The sequence below is a fragment of the Chinchilla lanigera genome, unplaced genomic scaffold (genome assembly GCF_000276665.1).
Source record: "Chinchilla lanigera isolate Chin_1 unplaced genomic scaffold, ChiLan1.0 scaffold00029, whole genome shotgun sequence".
In the NCBI taxonomy this organism is placed as follows: domain Eukaryota; kingdom Metazoa; phylum Chordata; class Mammalia; order Rodentia; family Chinchillidae; genus Chinchilla; species Chinchilla lanigera.
This window is the reverse complement of record NW_004955430.1, coordinates 2,400,855-2,422,748: the sequence shown is the minus strand read 5'-3', so window position 1 is coordinate 2,422,748 and position 21,894 is coordinate 2,400,855. Positions and strand designations below refer to the sequence as shown.

Below are 21,894 nucleotides of genomic sequence, written 5' to 3'. Positions count from 1 at the left end.
CTTCCTTCCTTCCTTCCTTCCTTCCTTCCTTCCTTCCTTCCTTCTTCCTTCCAGCCTTGTGCATGCTAAGCAGGCATTCAATCACTGAGCTTTATCCCCAGCACCATCCCCCCGCCATTTTTTTCTTTTAGAGGGGAAAATGTAGAGAAAAAACATGCTGGCTCTTGGTGGTGAGGCTCATATGACAAGGTCACATTTTTGGGGGTGTGTAAGGGGAGGTGTTTTTGTCATCAGCAGTTTCTCAGGCTAGGGAGCACAGGGCAGGAGGAGGACAACTAAATGAATATGTTCCCAGCCTGCACGTGAACAAGTTAGTGACCCACAAAACTGACAGGAGACAAGAGTTTGAGATTCCCTCCTTTAAAAAACCAAGATAAAGAAAGGGATGGGGTATCAAATCAGGGCTTCCTGTCCCACTGAGATTCCAACTCTGAGGGCCTTGGGTTTTATCTCTTCCATCCTGACACTGCCAGGGTACTGGGGTCTAAAATAGTTCCCCCTTCTCCCCTTTGACAGTGAAGCAAGTGAGCTGGAAGCACTGAAATTTACCTATCAACAATTTGAGGAGCTGGGGATTTAGCTCAGTGGCAAAGTGCCTGCCTGGCAAGCGCAAGGTCGTGAGTTCGATTCCTAGTACCGGAAAAAAACCAAAAAACCAAAAAAACAAACAAACAAAAAAAACAATTTGAGAATTCTCCCTGCTCGGAGGTGCTACCTATTGGGATATCAGCTGGTAAAACCAGAAGAGATGAACGGGAAGGGAGGGATGTGACTGGAGGAAGGAAGGAAAGGGGAGACAGAGACGATGAAAGAGGTGGAGGAAAAGTGCAGAGCTCCAGAAAAGCGTATTAGAGCTGCAGCCTGCTCTGCCTCTCTATCCCTGGAAATCTAGAACACGACAAGTGAGGCCTTAGTGGCCTTTGGGCAGGGCCTAGGCTTGGCAGGCAGGCACCAGGCAGGGTCCTTTGGGGAAATGACCCTGGTGAACAGAAAAAGAAGGAGCATAAGATCCTGAACAATGCACACCTGTGCTTGGAAAAATATGGTCAGCTTCTACCACCTGCTGTGCTTCTCATGGTACTGTGTGTTGTTAACTCCTGGAAATGCCCTCTATGTGTGAATTTTATGTTTGTGTTTGGATGTCAAAATGGGCTTTGTGATTTCTCTGTCTTTAGAGTACACTCTTGTAATTGCTATTGTTATTTTTATTGTGATAACTGTCCTTAAGCTCTGGTGAAGAAAGCAGGGTCTACAAGGAAAGGTATGAAGTTAATATTTATATCACATTAATTATATCATTACTGTATCTTTGTCTTTCTGTACTAAAGTGACTGTCTCTGTGATCTGGAAAAGGAGAGCCCAGCCCATCTCTTCTGGGGGGCGGGTCACCCTGGATGGTATTTTCTGGCAGAGAGGGAAATGGGTTTAGCAGGGGAAGGAAGGAGTCAGAGAGGGCTTTGTCTATGAAGCTGAGATTGCTCATTAAAATAGAAAAATCCTGTCCTAAGGGCTTGTAAAACTGACCTTTCTGGAACTTCAAGAGGATCTTGAGCAAGAAAAAAAGTGCTGGCAGAGGGCAGCTGGGCACGTAGGCAGCTATGCTCCTTTTCACAACACTTGACATTTGGAATCAAGACACTTAGCCTGGTGCTGTCTGCATCCCAAGCCACATACCAATGTATATTGAGGCCGCCGACCTCATTCCTGGGCTGTGCTGTGGTGTGGGGGCCGCATCTTCTGGAGAGGAGAGGAGGCCCTGAGAATCTGACCTAGTAGGCATGCTGCAACTTTGACAGTGTCTGCTGCCCAAACAGCAGGCTCCTCTGAGCTAAGGGGAGATGGAAAAGCCGTAGGTGAGCAGGACAGACATCACCTCACCTCCAGGGAGGCTGCCCTGGGCCTTTTGCTTGGATGGGCATCTTCACCCACAATACAGCCTAGGGACTTAATAGCTCAGTCATTGGTCCCATCTTATAGCCTGGCGCTGGAGCTGGATGTCTCCTTTCGTATACTGCCTTTTTTACAAACACCTAGGCCAGACAAAACCTAAAGCCCTGTTTCTTACCCTGAGCCATCATCACCACTGACTGAGGCATCATCAGAATACCTGCCTGGCATTGCATTGGCCTGGCAGAGTGTGCAAATATGACTCCCAGAGCCCCCTTCCCCCAGAGGCAGCCCAGTGCCTCTGCTCCCAGCTGTCACTGCCGCTGCTCTGACAACCCCTCCAGCCCAGAAGTCTCCCTGGCCCCACCTGCCCCTCCCACTTCCCATCTTGACTCTATTTCCTGCTCCAGCAATTTCACCCTCTATCTTCCCCGCACAGCTTTCCCCGCTAAGTCTCATACTTCCCCTGGTCTCTGGGCCTTGGCTTCATGATTTCCCAAACAGGTTTAGAGCTGGAAAGGGTTTAGAGTTGAAAGACTATTTGACTGCTTTCAGAATGGGATCCTATGAAATGGTAATCCTTGGAGATCCTTCACAATCTCATGGTTTCTATATCAAATTAGAGCATTTCTGCCCCCCCACCCAGCTGTGTTTGGCCTGCTTGCCTGCCCGGAAGGCCCTGAGAAGTCCTGTAACGGTCTCTCGCTCATCTATATGACTGCTATGTGCTCTAGGAGTCTCCAAAAACATTTGGTCCTCTCTTTTTTCCATGGAGCAGTGAGCACCTCATGTTTCTAATGTTTTGAAGAGTACTTTGGAAAAATGCTGTTTCAAGTTTTTCCCTTAACATATGAATTTGCTAACTCTGCCTCCTAAGCCTGTCAACTCTGGACCCCCCAACCTCCCAGGTGTCAGTCCCATCTTGATTTCCTGTGGCCTTCCCCAGAGTAGGACCTGCTACCCCAGGGACAGGACGGCCAAGCCGCCAGTCTGATGACATTTGGCCCTAGACATTGCCTGGCTTCTAGTTCCTATCCTTTGAAACCCAGCCTGCCTCCTCAGACTCCTCTGGTTCCTCTGGTGCTTGGCATAGTCCTCCATGGGGGCTGGGAAACATCTCACACTGGTGGCTATCCTGCAATCCAAAAGAGTAATTTCTCAAGAAGGGTAGGGGGCAAAATAAGGGAAGAAAACCACCTTTTAGCCTCCTCAAATGGCTTCTCTGCTTCCTTTTCTTTTTTTTTGGTTTTTCTCCGGTACCGGGAACCAAACTCACGACCTTGCGCTTGCCAGGCAGGCGCTTTTGCCGCTGAGCTAAATCCCCAGCCCCTCTGCTTCCTTTTCATTTAGCTAAGCTTGGGTCAAGTCACCCCAGCCACTGGGGGAGTGGGCATATAGCAGGCTCCAGGAGCCTGGCCTGTCTCCAGCCAAGCTGTCCTCTCTTTACATAGCAGAGGTACTAGGCTCTAGAGGACCAGCTCCCATGCCTCTGCCAGCCCAGCAAATAAATGGAGACTTCTCTGGCAACCCCTCTTAGAACTAGTTGCTCAGAAATAGTCCAATTTCTGGGCTAAAGACCCAACCTGACTTAATCCCAGTCTTGAGCTGTAGAAGATTCCATAAGGAGAAAGTTCAACACATACAAAGAACAAATCCCTAGGGTTTTTTAAGATTATAAACTTGGAGAGAAACTCCGAGTGGGCAGGGCTGGGTTTGGACACAGTATCTGATAAGGAGCTTGGGGATTGTTGGACCTCCGCCCTGGTTCCTCTTCTGGACTCACCCACATGTATGGGAGATGAGGAAGGCAGCTGTGGCCCCTTGCCCACTTTCCACTGCCCAGCCCCCAGCCGTCTTTGCCATGCAAGGACCCTGTTCCTTAGAGGCTGCATCCTAATGAAGCCTTTCACTTTCTCCACTAGAGTTTCATGAAGGAAAATCCTGGCCCCTTAGTTGAATCTTTGAAAAAGTCGTTCTACTCTGGGGATAGGAACTGCTACAAAGTGTACAGGGAGGCCTTGTAAGAGATGCTGGATTATCCTCTTGCCAGGCCTTCTGTAATCAGGTAAAAACCTGCATTCGGGGATTTTGCTGATACAAGGATTCAGGTGACCAACATTTCCTTCAGGGAGGAGGATGCCCAGAGTACACCCTAACCCACCAAATGGTGCCTGTTGCATTGCCTTGAGTATCCCACGGAGCAGAGGAGGCCACACAGGCAGACAGCTATCGGATGCCAGGGTTCCTGAATCAACAGGAGCAGACTGCAGGTGTCTGCCATCAAACGGAGGGAATGTACTATTGATACTTGCAGCCAGCACTGGCCTGTTTGGAGGGCAGGGTAGGCTCTACTCTCACAGATGAAGGTATATAAGAATGATGTCTCAGACTAGCAGCTTGCTTTATGGACATGATCTCATCAGGTCACTCTGCACTACCTCCGCCTGGCTGCCCCAGCTGATAAGAATCTGGTGCTATTTCCTGTAGTCCAAGGGTCTCAGACAATGGTGTGAACGGCTGGCCCTACTGGAAAGGACATTGTTCAGGGAAGAAAAAACACCCAGCACAAAGCCAGGGCAGGACTTGTCTAAATGTAAGGGTTTGTTTACAAATCCATGATTTCCAACAGCGGAACACAATGGGGAATTGTTTTGGTGAGGCTGGTGCGTCTCCTCCAGTATAGTTCTGTCTGGCTTTGATGCCCAGACAGATCTCAGATACCCTGAGAGGGATGATCATGGATCCTGCAGATGCCTTCCTGTTTATCAGGGATGTGTTCAGAACAGGGTCAAGAAGCCACTTACACCAAAGACAAAGGGGGAGGGGTTCCTGGGTCTCACCCCTTTCATCTGGGCCTCCTGTTGGCTCACTGCTTAGAGACCCAAGGTTAGAGGAGCTTTGCAAGGGAAAAGTAAGGGCAAATTTTTTTTGTGTGTGAATGCGTGTGTGTGTGTGTGTGTGTGTGTGTGTGTGTATGCACATGTGCACACCCACAAGTGTATGAAAAAATACCAACTCCAACTGCCATGTTACTTTTTGGAAAACATGTACAAGGCTTGAGCCTTTTGCAAATAGCTATATCCTTTAGGGATGGGATTCCCTCTTCTAGTCACTAGGGATATTTCTCACATCTGGGGACTCCCATGGTGCAGTGTTTTACCTCCAGCCAGCCTAGGAGTCCACAGGGATCTGACGCTTATACCTGGGGTGATGGCCAACAGAGGTGCTGTTTTTCATAGCAGTCTCCCCGCAGAGCCCTGGTGTCAGTGTGTGTGTGTGCACGTTGCAGGAGGGCTATATATCATATACTTCCTTTGGAATGGGCAGTCACTAGTTTTGGTGGGGGGACAGGTGGGCTGTGAGAGCCATTTGGGGTCTGGAGAGACTACAAGCAGTCTTGTTTGAAGATCTGACCTGTGACAGAAGTGGCATTGGTAGATTTTATCCTCACCTCTATACCCAACAGAAATGTACCTCATGAATAAACTCTAATGAATGTGTTTAGAACAAGTGAGGAGCAGTAAGAGCCACACAATGTCAGAGCAGAAGCAAGCTTTTCATAAGCCACTCTCAACTTTCCAGAGCTGTTTATAATCCTCTTTGCCAACTTGCTAAAAGTACCCTCTAGTGCCTGGTATGAGAACAACAGGCTTATGAGTACAGAGTACCAGCACATCTATTGGATGTACAGCTGTCCAACTGCCTTTGGATACTGTAGGTTCTGGGCCAGGCAATGATGAGGGGAAGAAAGAATAGCAAGGCAGACAGGTCCTTCCCTGTAAGGGACTTCCAATCTAGCAGGAAAGACAAACCTACAATTGTGTGACTTCCAGAAAATGACGCAGACTAAACAGAAAATAAACAGACACCAGTGAGTGCCAGAGATGAAGGGGCCATTATGCAGAGTTCACCAGGCTGAGGGTAGAAGTTAGCATTCTTCAGGCAGGCCAAGAATTCCAGGACCAGGGCCTAGTATTCAGGGCAGAATGCCCACAGGTGGGGCGCTCTAGGAGGTGCAGCTGTGCAAGGCCCTATTCGCAGAAGGCCACAGATGCCAATCTCAGTGGGACCATCCAGAGTAAAAGGTTAGCATGTTTTATGGCAGGTGGGTGTGTCAGTGGAATGGCCATAGCAGACCACACAGACTGAATACTTCTGCAGCGGTCCTGTGAGGCACAAGAGTCTGAGATGGGCACCGTCAGCAGGAAGGAGAGGAAGGCAAATGTTTGAAAAACATCCAAACTGACCAGAAAAAGGTGGTTACACAGAGAAAGAAGCAGAAGGAAACCCTGAGGTCTCTGGCCTTAGTTTACTGGCAGGAAAGGTAAGAATCAGAGGAAGGAAAGCAGGTGCCCTGGGAAATTTTTTTTAACATTTATTTCTTTTTGTTTTCTTAACTATTTTCAGGGGATGTTTTATTCTTTCATATATAGTAATCTACATTTATTCATGTGCAACAATCTACATTTATTCACATTCAAAAACCTACATTTATTCCTGTACAGAAATCTATATTTATTCAAATACAGTCACATCATCTTTTTTTTTTCTTTTTTTGGTACTGGGGATCAAACAGTACCTTGCACTTGCCGGACAGGCACTGTGCCACTGAGCTGTATCCTTGGACCTTTAACATTTATTTCTATCTTGCCCCAGTGAGCTATTTGTTCTGGGCCCTAAGTTATGAAATATTAATTAATTTTAATAGACATATCCATTATGAAAACAGGCATCTAAAATACAGAAGATGAGCTTGGGGCATCTCATAGTGCCAGATAATAAGGAAGTCCCAAGAACAAAAGAAAACACACAATTACAGGAATGTGTGAAAAAGGGAAAGGAGTAGATGTTAGAACAATCTGAACAACGAAGTAAACATTTTTATATATTTAGTACTGAATTGAAACTCAAAGGGTTATATATGTGCCACATATATGTGGTATGTTTTATATATGTGATTTATATACATATGTGTATATTATATATGTGACTATATACGTGTATATATATATATCCACAAGTGACTCCATACTGATATGAACAAATTATTGAATCAGTAAGTGGCAGGGTATAGATAAGTATCCCATGAAGAAGAATTCCAAATAATTTGTGTTGATAACCCATCCTCAATGAAGAGGGTGCATAAATCCCCACCCCTTAATTGTGGGCTACAGTTAGTCACTCCCTCCAAAACATGCAGTATAGAAACGGAGAAAAAGTAACTTTGTAGTGGAGAAGCCTGACAAAACTCCCTCAGCCAGGTAACCAAAGTTAACCTAAGTAGTCTCAGGTCATATTCACAGTATGTAACTTTGATGTGATGGAGATGGTGCTGTACTTCTGTGTCTTCCTCCCCAAAGCCCATAATCCCAGTCTGAGAAATCCCAGTCATGAGAAAAACATCCCAGTCATGAGAAAAACATCAGACAAATCCCAATCAAGGGCCACTCCACAACATACCTGATAAGTATTCCTCAAAACTTTCAAAATCATCACAAACAGGGAAAGTCTGATAGACTGTCACAGCCAAGAGGAACCTAAAGAGACAGGATGACTCAATGCAAGTAGTATCCTTTATGGGATCCTGCAACAGAAAAAAATTAGGTAAAAACTAAGAAAATCTGAATAAAGTATGGCTTTTGTTAATAATTATGTATTAATAGTCATTCATTAGTTATGGCAAATTTACCGTAGTAATGTAGGATATTAATAATAGGAGAAATTGGGTTTGGCATAAATGTGATTCTAACCTATCTTCACAATTTTTTCTGTATAACTATTCTGAAATTAAAAGTTTATTTAGGGCCAGGTGCAGTGATGCACGCCTGTAATCCCAGCACCTGAGAGGCTGAGGCAGGAGGATCATTGCAAGTTTGAGACCAGCCTGGGCTGGGCTACAAAGTGAGCTCAAGGCCAGCCTGAACTGCATAGTGAGACCCTGTCTCAAAAAGACAAAATAAACAAATAAATAAATTTTAAAAAATTTATTTAGGAAAAATTCAGTTATTTAATGCAAAATAATTGATTAGACCCAGAGGAAGAACAGAATATTTCAAAGTTGGACTTTCCAGCTTACAAGAATGGGGTTGGATATTGGTATCAATAGAAAGTAAAATTATAAAGAAGAAATGGTTAATGGTATGCATGTGTGTGCACATGCAGGTGCAATGCCTGCTAGCGAGCAGGTACCCATAAGGCCAACTGCACACAGAAGTAGAGCAGCTGAATGTCTAGGTGATAGAAGCCCTCCTCCACTCCTGCCACAAGCTCTGCCTTCCACCCAGTGAAGCCGGAGTTGAGAGTGCGTTGTTGGAGGCCATTACTTTTGGGTAAGATGATGTTTCTTGCATTTGGGAAATACACAAAAGGACTTCTGTAAAGGAAAGATATTACCACAGATCTCTAACAATGTGCTTGGTGACTTCAGTTATAGTAACTGCAGGTTAAGAAACTAGTCTGTCTTAATCTAGGAAGAGTTTTAAGTTGTAAATGATCACTATAGCAGTTTTATCCACAGAATGGGTAGAATATTGCTTTTAAAATGAAAATTCAGAATTAAAAAATCCTCTTGTCACTTGCAGGCCTCTGACAAAATCTTGGATGCTCGGGTTAGGAACCCTAACACTAAATGCTCAAACCCATGAGACAGTACACGAAGAAAGGGAGTATAAGATAGGTGTGGTGAAGCACACTTGTGATCCCAGCACTCTGAGAGGCTGAAATGGGATGACTACCAGTTTGAGCCCAGCCTGGGAAACACAGTAACTTGATGAGACTCTGACTCAAAATAAAAAAAGGACTGGGGATATTGCTCAGTGGAAATGCCCTGGGTCCAAAGCAGACATACAAAAAAGAGAGAGAAAGAAAAGGAGAGGAAGACAGACAGACAGACAGACAGACAGGCAAAGAAAGACAAGCCAGCCACAGCCAGGTATAATGATGCATGTCTGTAACCCCAGTGCTCAGGAGGCTGAGGTAGGAGGATCGCTGGAGTTTGAGACTAGTCTGGGCTACATAGAGTTCAAGACCAGCTTTAATTACATAGCGAGACCTTGCCTCCAAAAACAATGACTCAGTGAAACCCTGAGAATAAGTATACACAGTTCTGAGTTTCCTCCACTAATCTGAAACCCAGGAAATCTTTTAAAACATACAAATGTAAGATAAGGTCTATTCAATTTCTCCCTAGGCTTCTTGCCAGATTCCCATCCTAGCTGCCTTGCCTAATGTGAATGTTCTGGCATGCAAATTTGTAATTCTACTGTGAACAGAAATGCTCAGGCAACCCAGCAGCGAAAGTTTGAGTGATTCACTTCTGCTGTAGAGGTGTGTTAAGATCGTAATGGCCTAGAGTAAGTGGAGTCCCTTCTGCTTCACATGGGCATGGCTCTGCAACATGGGCCTTTCTCGGCTACTGTAGACTGCTATGCTGGTGCACTTCCCAGATGAGAACCTGTGCACTTACTGCACGGTGATATGAATCTCCGCCCCTGGAATGCCAGCTTTCCTGCAAACTGATTCCCTCCCAAATACATCTATGTCCAAGTTGATAGTTATACATTAATTTACTGAATTTTGTGGATTAGAAAGAAGCGTGAGTTCTTTTATTCCCTCATTCTGCTCTCCAAATTCTTTAGTATGGTAGACAAATGCCAGAGTGAATTAGTAAGACATCAGTGGAGAGAAAAACCTTTATTTGCATAATAGTAAACATGAGTGGAGTAGGAGAGGCATGTGAGAACCAGATGAAGGTGGAAAAATCTGGGTGGAAGAAGAGAAGAATGAATTAGGGAGAAAGAGCACAGGCATTCTCATAGCCACAGACATGCTCAGCTGTTGGCATCTGGACTCTGCTCTCTCGTCATGAGCCCCTGGGACTTCTTCTTCTTGGCTCATAATCTCAGTGCTAGCCCCTTTTCCTTGTCTCACTGGACCAAAGTGCTCCTTCCCTTAAACCTGATGGAGCAGTGCTGCCTCACACCCAGTGTATGCTTGGCAGAAACTACTCAGAAGCTGTTACTTGGATTTTTTGCAGCTCTTAGTGGTTCTGACACACTTGGACTATCAGGAATGGCCACTTCTGCTACCAGAGGACTCTGGATTTTCTAATAAGGAAGTTCCTGGCCAATTGGTCCAAGAAGGGTCTGGATTCTCTTCCAGGCTGGTGTCTCTGCAGAAATGCTCCTGGGGGTGTAAGGTGCTGCTGCAGGAGGGGATGTCACTTGAATTTTCAGATACGTAGTCTGTAGTGAAAAAAAGGTGAGGAAGGAAACAACCTTTTGTTTCATTCAGGTGCAGGTCCTTAGGCCCCTCCCTAGCCACCTTCCTTCCAAAGCTAAAGTCTTCACCACAAGTCCCCTTTTGATGGTATGCCTTCCTCCGTTCTCAGGCACCACAGCCCCCAGCCCCACCCTCGTTCTTAGGCCAGGGCATCCCTCCAGTCCCACCTGTGGGTGAAGCAGAGAATGAACATTCTTCACACTCCCATTTCTTGGTGTTGGATCGAAGAAAGGAGCAGTCCCTATGGGTTCCCTGTGATCCACATGTAGCACACAGAATGAGGCGCCACCTCCTACAGGAAGATCCAAAGAAGGATGTAGATACAAACAGCACAAACTGTCACTCTGGGGTATTTGCGATGGGCCAGCCTCACCTACGGTGAGGGCTTCCCAGACATTTTTTACTATAAATTTTACCCGTAACAGATGTGTAGCTTAGAGAGACTGAGTGCTGATCTCAGGAGCCTGCAGGCAAGCATAGTCCCTCACAAAGTGGATTTGAAAAGAAATTGGCTCTAAGCCTCTCTCCACTGGGAAAAAGCACCACACCTTGGAGAGGAGATCTGTCTACTTGAAAATGGGTAAGTAAGGGGTTGGTCCAGAATGGAACTTAGCACTGGACATGGTAGTGCACTGGCTATAATCCCAGCTACTCAGGAGACTGAGACAGGTGCATTGCAAATTTGAGACCAACCTGGGCAACTTAGTAACACCCTGTTTCAAAATAAAATTTTTAAAAAAGGACCGGGGCTGTAGCTAAGTGGCAGAACACTTTGCTTAACATGCAGAGCCCAAAACCTCCCCGAAAGGGACTTAGCACTTGTGTTCACCCTGAGGTTTACAAACAAGAGTGAGCTTCTATCTCCTAACAACTGTGCCAAGGTCTAACTCTATAAATACTGAAAGCTCTTTCCAGCTAGGAGCTTTTCCCTACCCTTCATCCTCAAAGCTGTCTCTGCCTTGTTGATACAAACAGGTGGGGGCATCACAATGCTGATAGCGCTGGTACAACTCTGAGAAAGCCCCTGGCTCGAGTTCCCAGGCAGCATCTCTGCAGTGGGAGAAGAAATAATCAGTAAGGGACATATAATTGGCTGGTGAAGTATTTGCCCACCAGGCAGGAACCAAGATAAGCACAGAAAGAGTCATACAGGTTGCTTGAACACTTCCAACCCGTCTGGGTGAGAGTGCCCTGGTTGTGGGAGAAGCCTGAAGCAGAGTGACTGGAACGTGGAGGTTCTGTGGTTCTGCTCTGGAATTCGAGAACCCAGCCTCCCATGGAATTCTGAGTCCCAAAGTGCTGTTTTCAGAAACCTGCTTTCTGCTTATTTTTTTCTCTTTTCTTTTGGTAAAAAGCACTCCTCCCTGCTCCTTCTTTCTTCACTATACAACAATGCCTCAGCTCCTCTCATTTTCCAAACTATCCTCACACTCAACCTTCTCTCTTGAAATTCAGGCAATCCACTCTGATTCAATTCCTACTTTTCAATTTCCACTACCTGTCTGGAATATGAATTCCCATTCTTAGCATTTCTTGCGGAAATTCTTCTCGATTGTTACACTGGGGACATTTGAAGAAATGTTTTGCTGATGTGTGGGCGTATTTCTGTAAGAGAAATATAGAAAAGCTTTGTGTTTGTAAGAGACATTCTGACCACTTTCTCTCCACTCCCACCCTTAACCTGTGGGGCAGAGACAAACGAGTCTGGGTAGGCTAGGATGTGGACTGCAAATACAGGTTTTAGGCCTAGACAAAAATACATTTAAGAGAATTCTCAAGAGTGACTCAGATGTCACCTCTGGCTATAAGCCATGGCAGTAAAGGTCAGGTACCTGGACACATATCCTTTTCTTTTATCCTAGTAATGAGGCTGATTTTAAGGGTCCTTTGGGGATGAGCTCATTTGCTCTTGCAATTCTGAAGATTTTCCTGAGTCTAAGTCTTACCATCAGTGAGGTCCTATAGGCCAAGGATGACCAAAGACTGGCCTTTCTTCTCACTGATCAGAAGATGCCTTGCATACAGACCTCCAATATGGGCAGTATCGAAGCTAAGCTATGCCTGAAAATTCCCACAGTATCCTCATTCCAGGCAGACTGAGGGCAACTGTGGAAGGTCCCCCAGGTCAGAGAAAGCCCCACCTGAATGCACTTGCGGTGGTAGATAGCTTGACTACAACAGGGGCTCTGTATATTCTCAATACTTGATTGGGATAAGTCTTCACAACACAAGATGCAGCTTTCCTCTTCCACTTTCCCCCATTGGATGTCCTGGGTTGGGCGATGTTTTTCACAAAATGATCTGTTGCAGGGTAAACAGACTTGGTTTCCAGCTTGCTGCTGTTGCAGATTCCCAGTGCCTGGCCTACAAGGGACAATCAGCCATCCAGCCTGTGCCCAGATCCACACTCATAAGGAGGAGCAGGGTGAAGAATGGTCACATGCCTTCTCATGGCTGCTCTCCCACTGAACAAGCTCCTGGGACTGTTTCTACATCCTCCCATTCCTGAAAACCCCACTTAGTTCTGAGCAGCTGTCTAAGAACACCGGCTGTTCGTAATTTAAGAAGGGACTGGGAAGCAAGAAGAAACCTTGTGAAATCCTCAAGTCAAGACACTGTTTCCCATTATTGAAAGGATTCACTGGTGAATCAAAACAGGCCTGTGAGAACTGGATTCTGATTTCATTAGCAGCTAAATAACAAGTTGCAAAAGGCCAGCTGACTTTCCCCTTCCTCACTCACTTGTACTCTCCAAAAAATTGCGAAAGGCAACCCCTTTCTTGGCCACAAGGCAGATGGAAATTTCTAGTGCACCGATCTTTTTGGCACTTGATAGCAGCTCCCTTTTTCTTGCACACAAAGCAGATCTGTAAACGAGATCCCACAGTCTCAGTGCCCCAAGAAAGACAAACAGACACACTGTGTCACATCTTTTTATGGAATGAAAATTCTGTGAAGCAATCGCCATTCCCTTTTCTCAGTCATCTCAAAAGCGCCAGGGTACTAGTAAACTGAGCGTTAAGCAGCACTTAATTCTTTTTTTGTTTTCTCAGGCTATTGCTGTCTTTACTACATCCCAGAAGACAACTGGGACTTAAGAGAAAGACTGGGGCTGATGGTGTAGTTCAGTGGTAGAGCACCTGCACAGCATGTGTGAGGCCCTGGGTTCAATTCTCTTGCACTGAACAAAGGATCAGAATTTTCTGACTTCTAAACCAACAACTAGGGAAAGACTACAAACAGATTCTGAGAAAGGTCAAAGAAAGGCCTATGCTGAAATCTCCATTTCAGGGGATTCTAACCTTTCTAGAAGCTCGGGCTGCCTCCTTTTTGATGTCTTCAGGCAGGAATCCATGGAAACCTCTGTTGGATTGGCCCCTCTGAGGTAGTTTGCTAGATAGGATCTGGGGAAGCAGCAAAACCAGGCTCTCAATGTTGATAATCAGTGAAATAGTGCAGTGGGGTAAGGATGATAGGGCAAGAGAGCTAAGAAATACAGCTTAGTGAAGAAAAAAAGAAAAAAAGGAAAAAAATATATATATATGACAATTTGTTTTATGAACGCTTTCATAGTGCTATGTATTGGGTACTCTAAGCACTTTTCCAGTATTACATCACTGGAAACCCAACATCCTCTTCCCTATAGGAGAGACACAACTTGCTCAAGGCTGCTGAGCTCCAAAACCTGTATTTTTATGTACCTTTGTGCTATACTGCCTTCCATTTACTAAGGGCTACTGTTGCTATTGTGGGCTGAACACTTGGGGGAAACTTTCCCTCTGTATGAACTCACTTTATGTTCATCACAGCCCTATAATACAGATGTTATTGTGACTCACTGTACAGAGGAGGGGACTGAGGTACAGTGTGGTAAGTGATATGGCTAGGGTCACAAGACAAAAACAGAGCTAGCATTCACAACTGGGCCCATAGAATCCACATGCTTACTCCGCTTGGTATGCTGTCCTTCAGAGGTACAGAGTAAATACAGGAAGAGAAAAAGACTTTTAAAATCTTCTGACTACAATCATTCTGCATTGTAGGGGAAAGGGAACTGTGCTTTACTCTTTACTTTTTTTTTTTGGTTTTTTTCCGGTACCGGGAATCAAACGCACAACCTTGTGTTTGCCAGGCAGGCGCTGTTCCACTGAGCTAAATTCCCAGTCCCTGTGCTTTACTTTCAATAATACATGTTAGAAAGACTTTTGTTTCTGAAAGTATTTAAAGTAGAGTCTAGAATGGGAAATCAAGAAAAAAGAAGTTAAACTGTTCTCTTACATACACTTTGAGAATGTCAGTACCCCACTCCCACCTCAAGATGGGGGAAGGCTCCTTCTAAAAATATTGGAGAAGGTGGTGGACTTCTTGCATAAAATGTGTAATGGGAGCTCAGGTTATCTATTAAAAATAGTAGAAAAGGCAACCCTATTGTGTTAGGTAACTTGAGGGCACTTGGATTATAGCTGCTATGTTCCCAATTACAATTAAAACATATATAGTATATATTTTCACACTAATATCTCATAAGTTCTGTTTTATTTATACTACTAAATACTATTCACATTTTCTACAATGAGCATGTTACTGTTATACATAGAAAAAAATCAATAAACATTAAACAATCTAAGTGTCACTTAATAGGAGTTTGTGGGCTGGGGATTTAGCTCAGCGGCAAAGTACCTGCCTGGCAAGCGCAAGGTCGTGAGTTTGATTCCTGGTACCAGAAAAAAAAAACAAAAACAAAACAAACAAACAAACAAACAAAAAAATCGGAGTTTGTTTTAATACTTTTTGGCACACTCATATCAAATGCCAATTAGTTGTTGAAAAACTACAACTATATATTCTACATGAAAAGATCTCCAAAATAAATAGAAAAAATAGATAAATAGAAGGTAAAAAGAAATGATAAAAAGAAAACAAGAAAAAATAGACAAAAAGAAAACAACATATAAAACATTGTCTATAGTGTATTTATTTTTAGAATAAAAATGTATTGGCTTATAAATATATCAGAATTTATTAGACAGCATTTACTCAACAGAAAAAAATCATAGATTAATCTTTTTCATGCACATGGATATAAAAATCAAACAAAATATTCACAAACTGAATTCAGAACCATATACCAGGAGTGCAAGATTAGTTTAACATTAAATATTAAAGAATGCATTTGATGTAACACAGCACATTAACAAAATGATGCAGAAAAATCAAGATCCAAGTAGAACTAAGAAAATGCATCTGACAAAACTCAGTATGTGTGTATGATACCTTTAGCAAAGTAAAAGTAAAAGCTTCAATCTGATAAAAAAGCATCTCTGAAAAAAACTCTATAGCTAACATATTTTAATGATTAAAAACTAGATGATGTTCTCTAACGCTGGGAATAAGACATGGATAACCACTCATACCACTTCCAATGAGCATTATGTTTAAGGTCTTAGATAGTACAATAAAGCAAGAAGAAGAAATGAAAGACAAATATTGGAAAAGAAAAAGCAAGGCTGTCTTTATTTACACAACATGATTGTGTACACAGCAAGTCCTAATGCATTTACAATAAAACAAATACATAAAAACAATTACAGAATTTAATAAGATTGTAGGAGGTAAAGCCAACATACAAAAATAGTCACTTCTCTACTCCAGCAACAAATCTGAACATAAAAATTTAAAAAACCATTCACAATAGCATAACCACAAAATATTTAGGGATACAGTTAATAAGAGATGTGCAAGAATTCTTCCCTAAAACTATAGAATGTTGCCGCAGTAAATTTTAAAAAACCTCAAGTAAATAGAGAAATATGTGGGGCTGGGGATTTAACTCAGCGGCACAGTGCCTCTTTGGCAAGCACGAGGTTTTGAGTTCAATTCCTGGTACCGGAAAAAACAAAACAAAAAAAGAGAGAAATATGCCATGTCCAACCTTCAGTATTATCTATCAATTCTTGCCAAACTGACCTATAAATTCAAGGCAGTCCTGATTATAATCCCAGTAGGTTTTTTGAAAAAGAAAAATTAACTTAATATAAAATCTATAAAGAAAAAGAAAGAACCTAAAAGCCAAAACAATCTTGGAAAACATTCCAAAACTTATGTACTCAAAAATGAAACATGATAAAGCCACAGTAAATTAAGACAGTGGTGTAATGGCAAATGGATAGATACATACAGATCAATGACATAACTAGATCATCCAGATCTACAGACTTGTAGTCAACTGATTATCATAAAGGCATTTAGATAATTCAATGGATAGGCAAAGGTTTCTTAGGACACACACAGAAAGTACTAACTATAAAAGAAAAAATTAATAAATATAACTTTGTCAAAATTACAGAGTTGTCCCTAAAGGCAGAATTAAGAAAACAAAAAAGCCACAGATTAGGAGAACATATTTATAATACATACATCTTAAAAAGAATTTGTATTCAGACATGACCAGCTGCATTGAGGATGGTATGGCTGTAGACAAGAATTTGTATTCAGAATAAACAATTCTAACAACTCAATAATTAGACAAAAGAACCGATTTTTTAAATGGGCAAAAATATTTGTACAGATTCTTCACAAAAGAAACTATGTGAATGGCCAAAAAGCACATGAAAAGCTCAATATCTTTAGTCATCAGTGAAGTACAAATTAAAACTATAAAGACTGACAATACCAAGCTTTGGCAAGAAAATTGTGTGACTAGAACTTTCATAAATCACTTATGGAAATGTAAACTGGTACAACCATTTTGGAAAATGACTCGGCAACTTCACATAGTTAAACATGTATTTAGCATACAACTAGTAATTCCACTTCTATGCATCCGTCCAAGAGAAGTGAAAACACATGTTCACAAAATGACTTGCACATGAATGTTCACAGCAATTTTATTCACAGTAGTTCCCAAATGGAAACAATATATATGTCCACCAACAGATGAAGAGATAAGCAAAATGTAATGTACTTCTAATCTCAAAAACACTGTGTTTTGGGAGGAAAAAAGTCAGATATAAAAGCGTATAAAGAGTAGATTCAATTTTATGAAGTAAAAGAATAGGCAAAAATAACCTATAAATCAAAACAGTGATTATCTCAGATTTTATTGACTAGAAAGAGGCAGGTCAACTTTCTGGGATAATGGAAATCTTATTTGATAAGGAGGGTAGTTATATACACCATTTATCATGACTCAACAAATGGTACATTAAAGTTAGTACATTTTATAGTATGCACATTATACCTAATAAATACTGAGAAAAAAATAACTGGAAGGACACTAAGTTTTGACAGTATTTGTCTCTGGGGAAGAGGACAAAGGTTGGGAATATTGCTTTAGGAAGAGGCTTTTTATTGTACATACTTTACACTGTTGGGATTTTACATCAGGTATGTATTTTATTTTATTTTATTTTTTGTTTTTTTTTCTGGTACTGGGAATTGAACTCACGACCTTGCGCTTGCCAGGCAGGCGCTGTGCCGCTGAGCTATATCCCCAGCCCCTAGGTATATATTTTAAAAAATAGACTTTAGAAAAGCTATTATAAGCCAGGTGTGGTAGCGCATGCCTGTAATCCCAGCATTTGAGAGGCTAGGCAGCATAATCACTGAGTTCAGGTCCAATCTCGGCTACAAAATGAGTTCAAGGCCAGCCTGAACTGCACAGTGAAACCCTGTCTCAAAAACACAAAAAAATAAATACAGCTATTATGAAAGACAAATAGGGCTATAAATCTGAGACCAGATGCAAAAGTAGTCTGAATAGTAAAAACCTTAAGACAATCAAAGCCAAAGAGGCCTTATACTCACAAGACAGAAATAATGCACACTAAGATTGTCTTTCTGAAGAAATTCTCCTAATTTTTCAGGATCCCCTGGTTCTTGGAGGCATAGCCGGCAAACTAGAAGAGTGAATATTAAGAATTAATTATAGGCTTGGCTCAAGTTGACCATTAAGAATTGAAGAGGAGTATGTACTAACCATCTGAGTACAGATACACTTCAGTTTATGAAGGGGTTAAGTTCCCTTGTAAGTTGAAAATATCAGTCAGCGGGGCCAGGGATAGTGCTCAGCTGCACAGTGCCTGCCTAGCAAGTGCAAGGTCCTGAGTTCGATTCCCAATACCCACACAAAACCAAAACAAAATGAAAATATCAGTCAAAAGTGCATTTAAGGGGGCTGGGGATTTAGCTCAGTGGCACAGTGCCTGCCTGGCAAGCGCAAGGTCGTGAGTTCAATTCCCAGTACCGGAAAAAAAACAAAAATAAAAAAAAGTGCATTTAAGCTGGGCATGGTGGCACATGCCTGTAATCCTGGCACTTGGGAGGCTGAGGCAGGAGGTTCACCAGTATTTCAAAGCTGGCCTGGGCTACATAGTGAGTTCAAGACCAGCCTACACTACACAGTAAGACCCTGTCTCAAGAAACCAAAGAAAGAGAAGAAAAAAACAGCACTTAACCTACCAAACATCATAGCTTACCACAAAGCACACTGTATAGTATCAGTTTCTTTCCTTCACAATTGTGTGGCTGAGTGGGGGCTGTGGCTCACTCACTAACTTGGGAAAAGATCAAAATTCAAAGTACAGTTTCCACTGTGAATGCATAGCACTTTTGCACTGCTGTAAAGTCAAAGAACTCTAAGTCAAAACTTGTAAGTGCCTGCCCGGCAAGCACAAGGCTCTGAGTTCGATTCCCGACACCAAAACAAAGCAAAACAAACAAAAACCAAAAAACTTGTAAGTTGGGAACATCTGTATTGGGAAAGTGGTCACGTTGGAAAGGAGGAAGGTTAGGATGAGGGCTTACTTGCCATCAGTTAGGATTTGATATAATTTTGGTCACACTAAAGGAGTTTTGTCTCTTTAACTTTGGCCATGAGATTTTAAAATTATAGAGATTACTGTCCCCACAGATGGCCTTCTTTGCTGAAGTCTGAAGACAGCACACCTTATCTTTCTTACCAGGCCCTGAAGACAGCTTCCTCTGGATTACACTGCTAGTCCTGGCAGATTTTCTATATAAGAGAAAGAAGTACAAGGTGGTTTTTGAGTACCCTGTTGACAACCCTTGAAACATTTTCTTTAAAATGTCATTCACATGTCTGATGAGGACCAAAACATTTAAAAGCTAAAACATCAATCTCTTTTAATTAATTAATTTTATTATTTTGCAGTACTGGGGATGGAACCCAGGAACACTCTACCACTGAGCTACAACCCAGCCTTTATTTTGAGACAAGCTCTTACTAAATTGCGCGGGCTGGCCTCTAACTTTTAACTTGCCATCCTCAGCCTCTGGGATTACAGGTGTGAGCCACCACTCCTGGCTTCATGTTTTTTTGAAAGCACAAAATATATCCACTAAATTATCTGAGGGTAGGGGCCAGATTATAACAATCTTTCTGATGCCAGCTGCCTGTACTGCCTATGCTGACTAAACAATTGCAAGAGCAAACCCTCTTTCACTCTTTTACTCTTTCTTCTGCCAAGTACTCTGAATTTCAGGTGGTACTACCCTTACAATGCTGACATGATACTGAAGTTGAGTGAGTGAGCATTTCTCACTGCTGGCACTATCCTTAGCACTTTGCCATTTATTAGTTCAATCTATAGAACGTGCTTAAAAGATGGTTACTATGATTATGCACAATTTCCGGGAGAGGAACTGATGCAAAAAAAAAAAAAAAAGTTGATTTATACTAGGTCATTTAGCAAGTGGTCGAGCCAGGATATTAATTTACATAGTAAAGTTCCAGAGACACCACCTTGCTATTAGAGACAGCATTGGCAAGATAGGAAAGGCAGTTTCAGTGACCACCAATGTCTGCTTTCACACTGTTCAACTCTATCCGCTAAAACCAGGCCAAAAAGAGCAAAAAAGTGCAGCATGTATCACCAGCCACTGGTCAATTTCTCCCAACTCCCTCTTGTCACCTACTCTACCTCAATCTTTGACATTCTTTCGTCTTTTCTTTTATAGTCTTCATTCGCTGCTGTCTCTCTTTCCTGTATGGAATTCTTCTATATTATGATGGCAGTACAGGTTCTTCTAGCTATAAATGTAAACAGGGCTTGGTCAGCAATTCAATTCTGCATTTCGTTATCAAGTTCCATAGGGTCAAGGCAACAGTGCACTTCACCTCCCAGCCAGTGATGGGATAGAAAGGAACACCCACTATCAATGTTAGTAATAGCCAATAACCCTTGGATTGTGCCTAGAACTGTTCTAGGCACTTTGTATGCATTTACACACAAAACTGCCACTTAGCTACCATTATTATTTCTATTTCAAGATGAGGACACTGAGGCTTAAAGAAATATCTTGCCTAAGCCAAGGCTAGAGTTAAGAGATAAAGGTGATATTTGAACCCAAGTGGCCTTGTACAGATGCCACCATTAAATCCCGCACTTTATACACTGCTCTCATACAGCAGTGTAAGAACTTGCAACCAGTTGAAGATAACAGTATGTAATGTAGCCACCATTGTTAATTCCTATCATTTTGTTTTGAGGTCATGTATCGTTTTTGTGCTGTTTTGGTTTTGTCTTCATTGTTGTTTTGTTAGTTTTTTTAATCTTAAAAAAAAAAAGAACTTGCAAAAATGGCTTGACCTAGTTAAATGATTGTTTCTACTAGATGCATGAGACAGCCCTCTGGAAAAAGCCATCTTTTGCACCCAAACGTAAGTGTCCTAGTTCTGCACAGTAAAAACTAGAGAAGGTAGTTCTTTTCTAGGAAAAGGGGCCTATGAGATTATGGCTGCCTGAAAGCATCAATTTCCTCTAGTGAGAGATAAGAAGTAACACTGACAAACTGACCCCTTAGCTTTCACCACTGTTTTTTAGAAGGCTCAGATGGTCACTGAGGTTTGGCCTGTTCCCCAGTTTTTGTCTACATCTGATCTGGGTCTACGACTGTGACTACCAAGGCAGGTAGCTGCTCACAACGCCAAGGCCAGCCCGCCTTCCCTTCCCGGACGATGCTCGCTCCATCCCCTCTTCCAGCCTGTAGCTGCCGAACTGTCACGGGTTGCCGTCTTAGCGAAAGTGCTCGCACAGGCTGAAGAGGAGGGCAGGGCGCGCGGGACCCACTGCACTTGACCGCCGACAGCTGCGGGGGCGCCAGGAAGAAACCCTGCACGCCAACGCTTCATCGCAGGCTCACGACGTTCGTGCGGAGGACTCGCACGGCAGGACGATGCGACCCTCCGCAAACACCTGCGGGGGCCGAGTTCCGCACGCCGCTCAGGTCCGCGCTTTCCTAACCCGCTGCCTGCTCCCGCCAAGCGCTTACCGAGTTGTTTCACCGGACAAACGCTGGGCAGATGCTTGCTGAGAATATTAAAAATAAAGTAAGGTGTTCGGTCCCGCCGCCGCGAATAAATAATGATAGACTTGGAAAATACGTGTTGCTGTGGCCACCCCCGTGCCTTGAGGTAACAGCAGGAGAACGGGCTCAAGGCGCGGCCCGCGCAGGCCAGACCAGGCTCATGTCCCGCCTGCGAATCCAGGCCGGCGATGCCTCCGCCGCTCGCTCCGCGCGGTAGGACACGGGCCGCCGCTCCTGGCCGGGGCTGCCTACCCAGCTGTGGCTAAGGGCGCCGCTCTCCGGGAGTTTTATTCGTTGTGACAAGCCGTGAGAGCTCCCTCACGGGCGGCGCCCCGCGCGGTGACTGAGCTGGTCAAGGAGGGGAGCGCGCAAAGCGGGGCTGGCGCACGCGCACCTTTA

At 43.3% G+C, this 21,894-nt stretch overlaps 2 protein-coding genes across 2 annotated transcripts in view; one reads left to right on the top strand and one right to left on the bottom strand.

Annotated features, from left to right (window-relative positions):
• The window catches only part of Sema3g (sema domain, immunoglobulin domain (Ig), short basic domain, secreted, (semaphorin) 3G), a 23,155-nt gene extending 10,253 nt beyond the window's left edge, over positions 1 to 12,902 (top strand). The window contains exon 17 of the mRNA XM_005387318.2: positions 12,478 to 12,902. Within this exon, the coding sequence (XP_005387375.1) occupies positions 12,478 to 12,636 (159 nt within the window). The 3' untranslated portion in view covers positions 12,637 to 12,902. The remainder of the gene's footprint in view (positions 1 to 12,477) is intronic.
• Phf7 (PHD finger protein 7) lies at positions 9,561 to 21,883 on the bottom strand. Its single transcript, XM_005415258.2, has 11 exons — positions 21,460 to 21,883; positions 20,109 to 20,218; positions 19,128 to 19,180; positions 17,974 to 18,065; positions 13,470 to 13,571; positions 12,910 to 13,034; positions 12,309 to 12,468; positions 11,666 to 11,772; positions 11,101 to 11,217; positions 10,335 to 10,459; positions 9,561 to 10,130 (listed from the first exon to the last, which is right to left on the bottom strand). The coding sequence occupies exons 2-11, from the start codon at positions 20,150 to 20,152 to the stop codon at positions 9,952 to 9,954; spliced, it is 1,104 nt and encodes a 367-aa protein (XP_005415315.2). The 5' UTR covers positions 20,153 to 20,218; positions 21,460 to 21,883; the 3' UTR covers positions 9,561 to 9,951.
• Between the last annotated feature and the right edge of the window lie 11 nt (positions 21,884 to 21,894).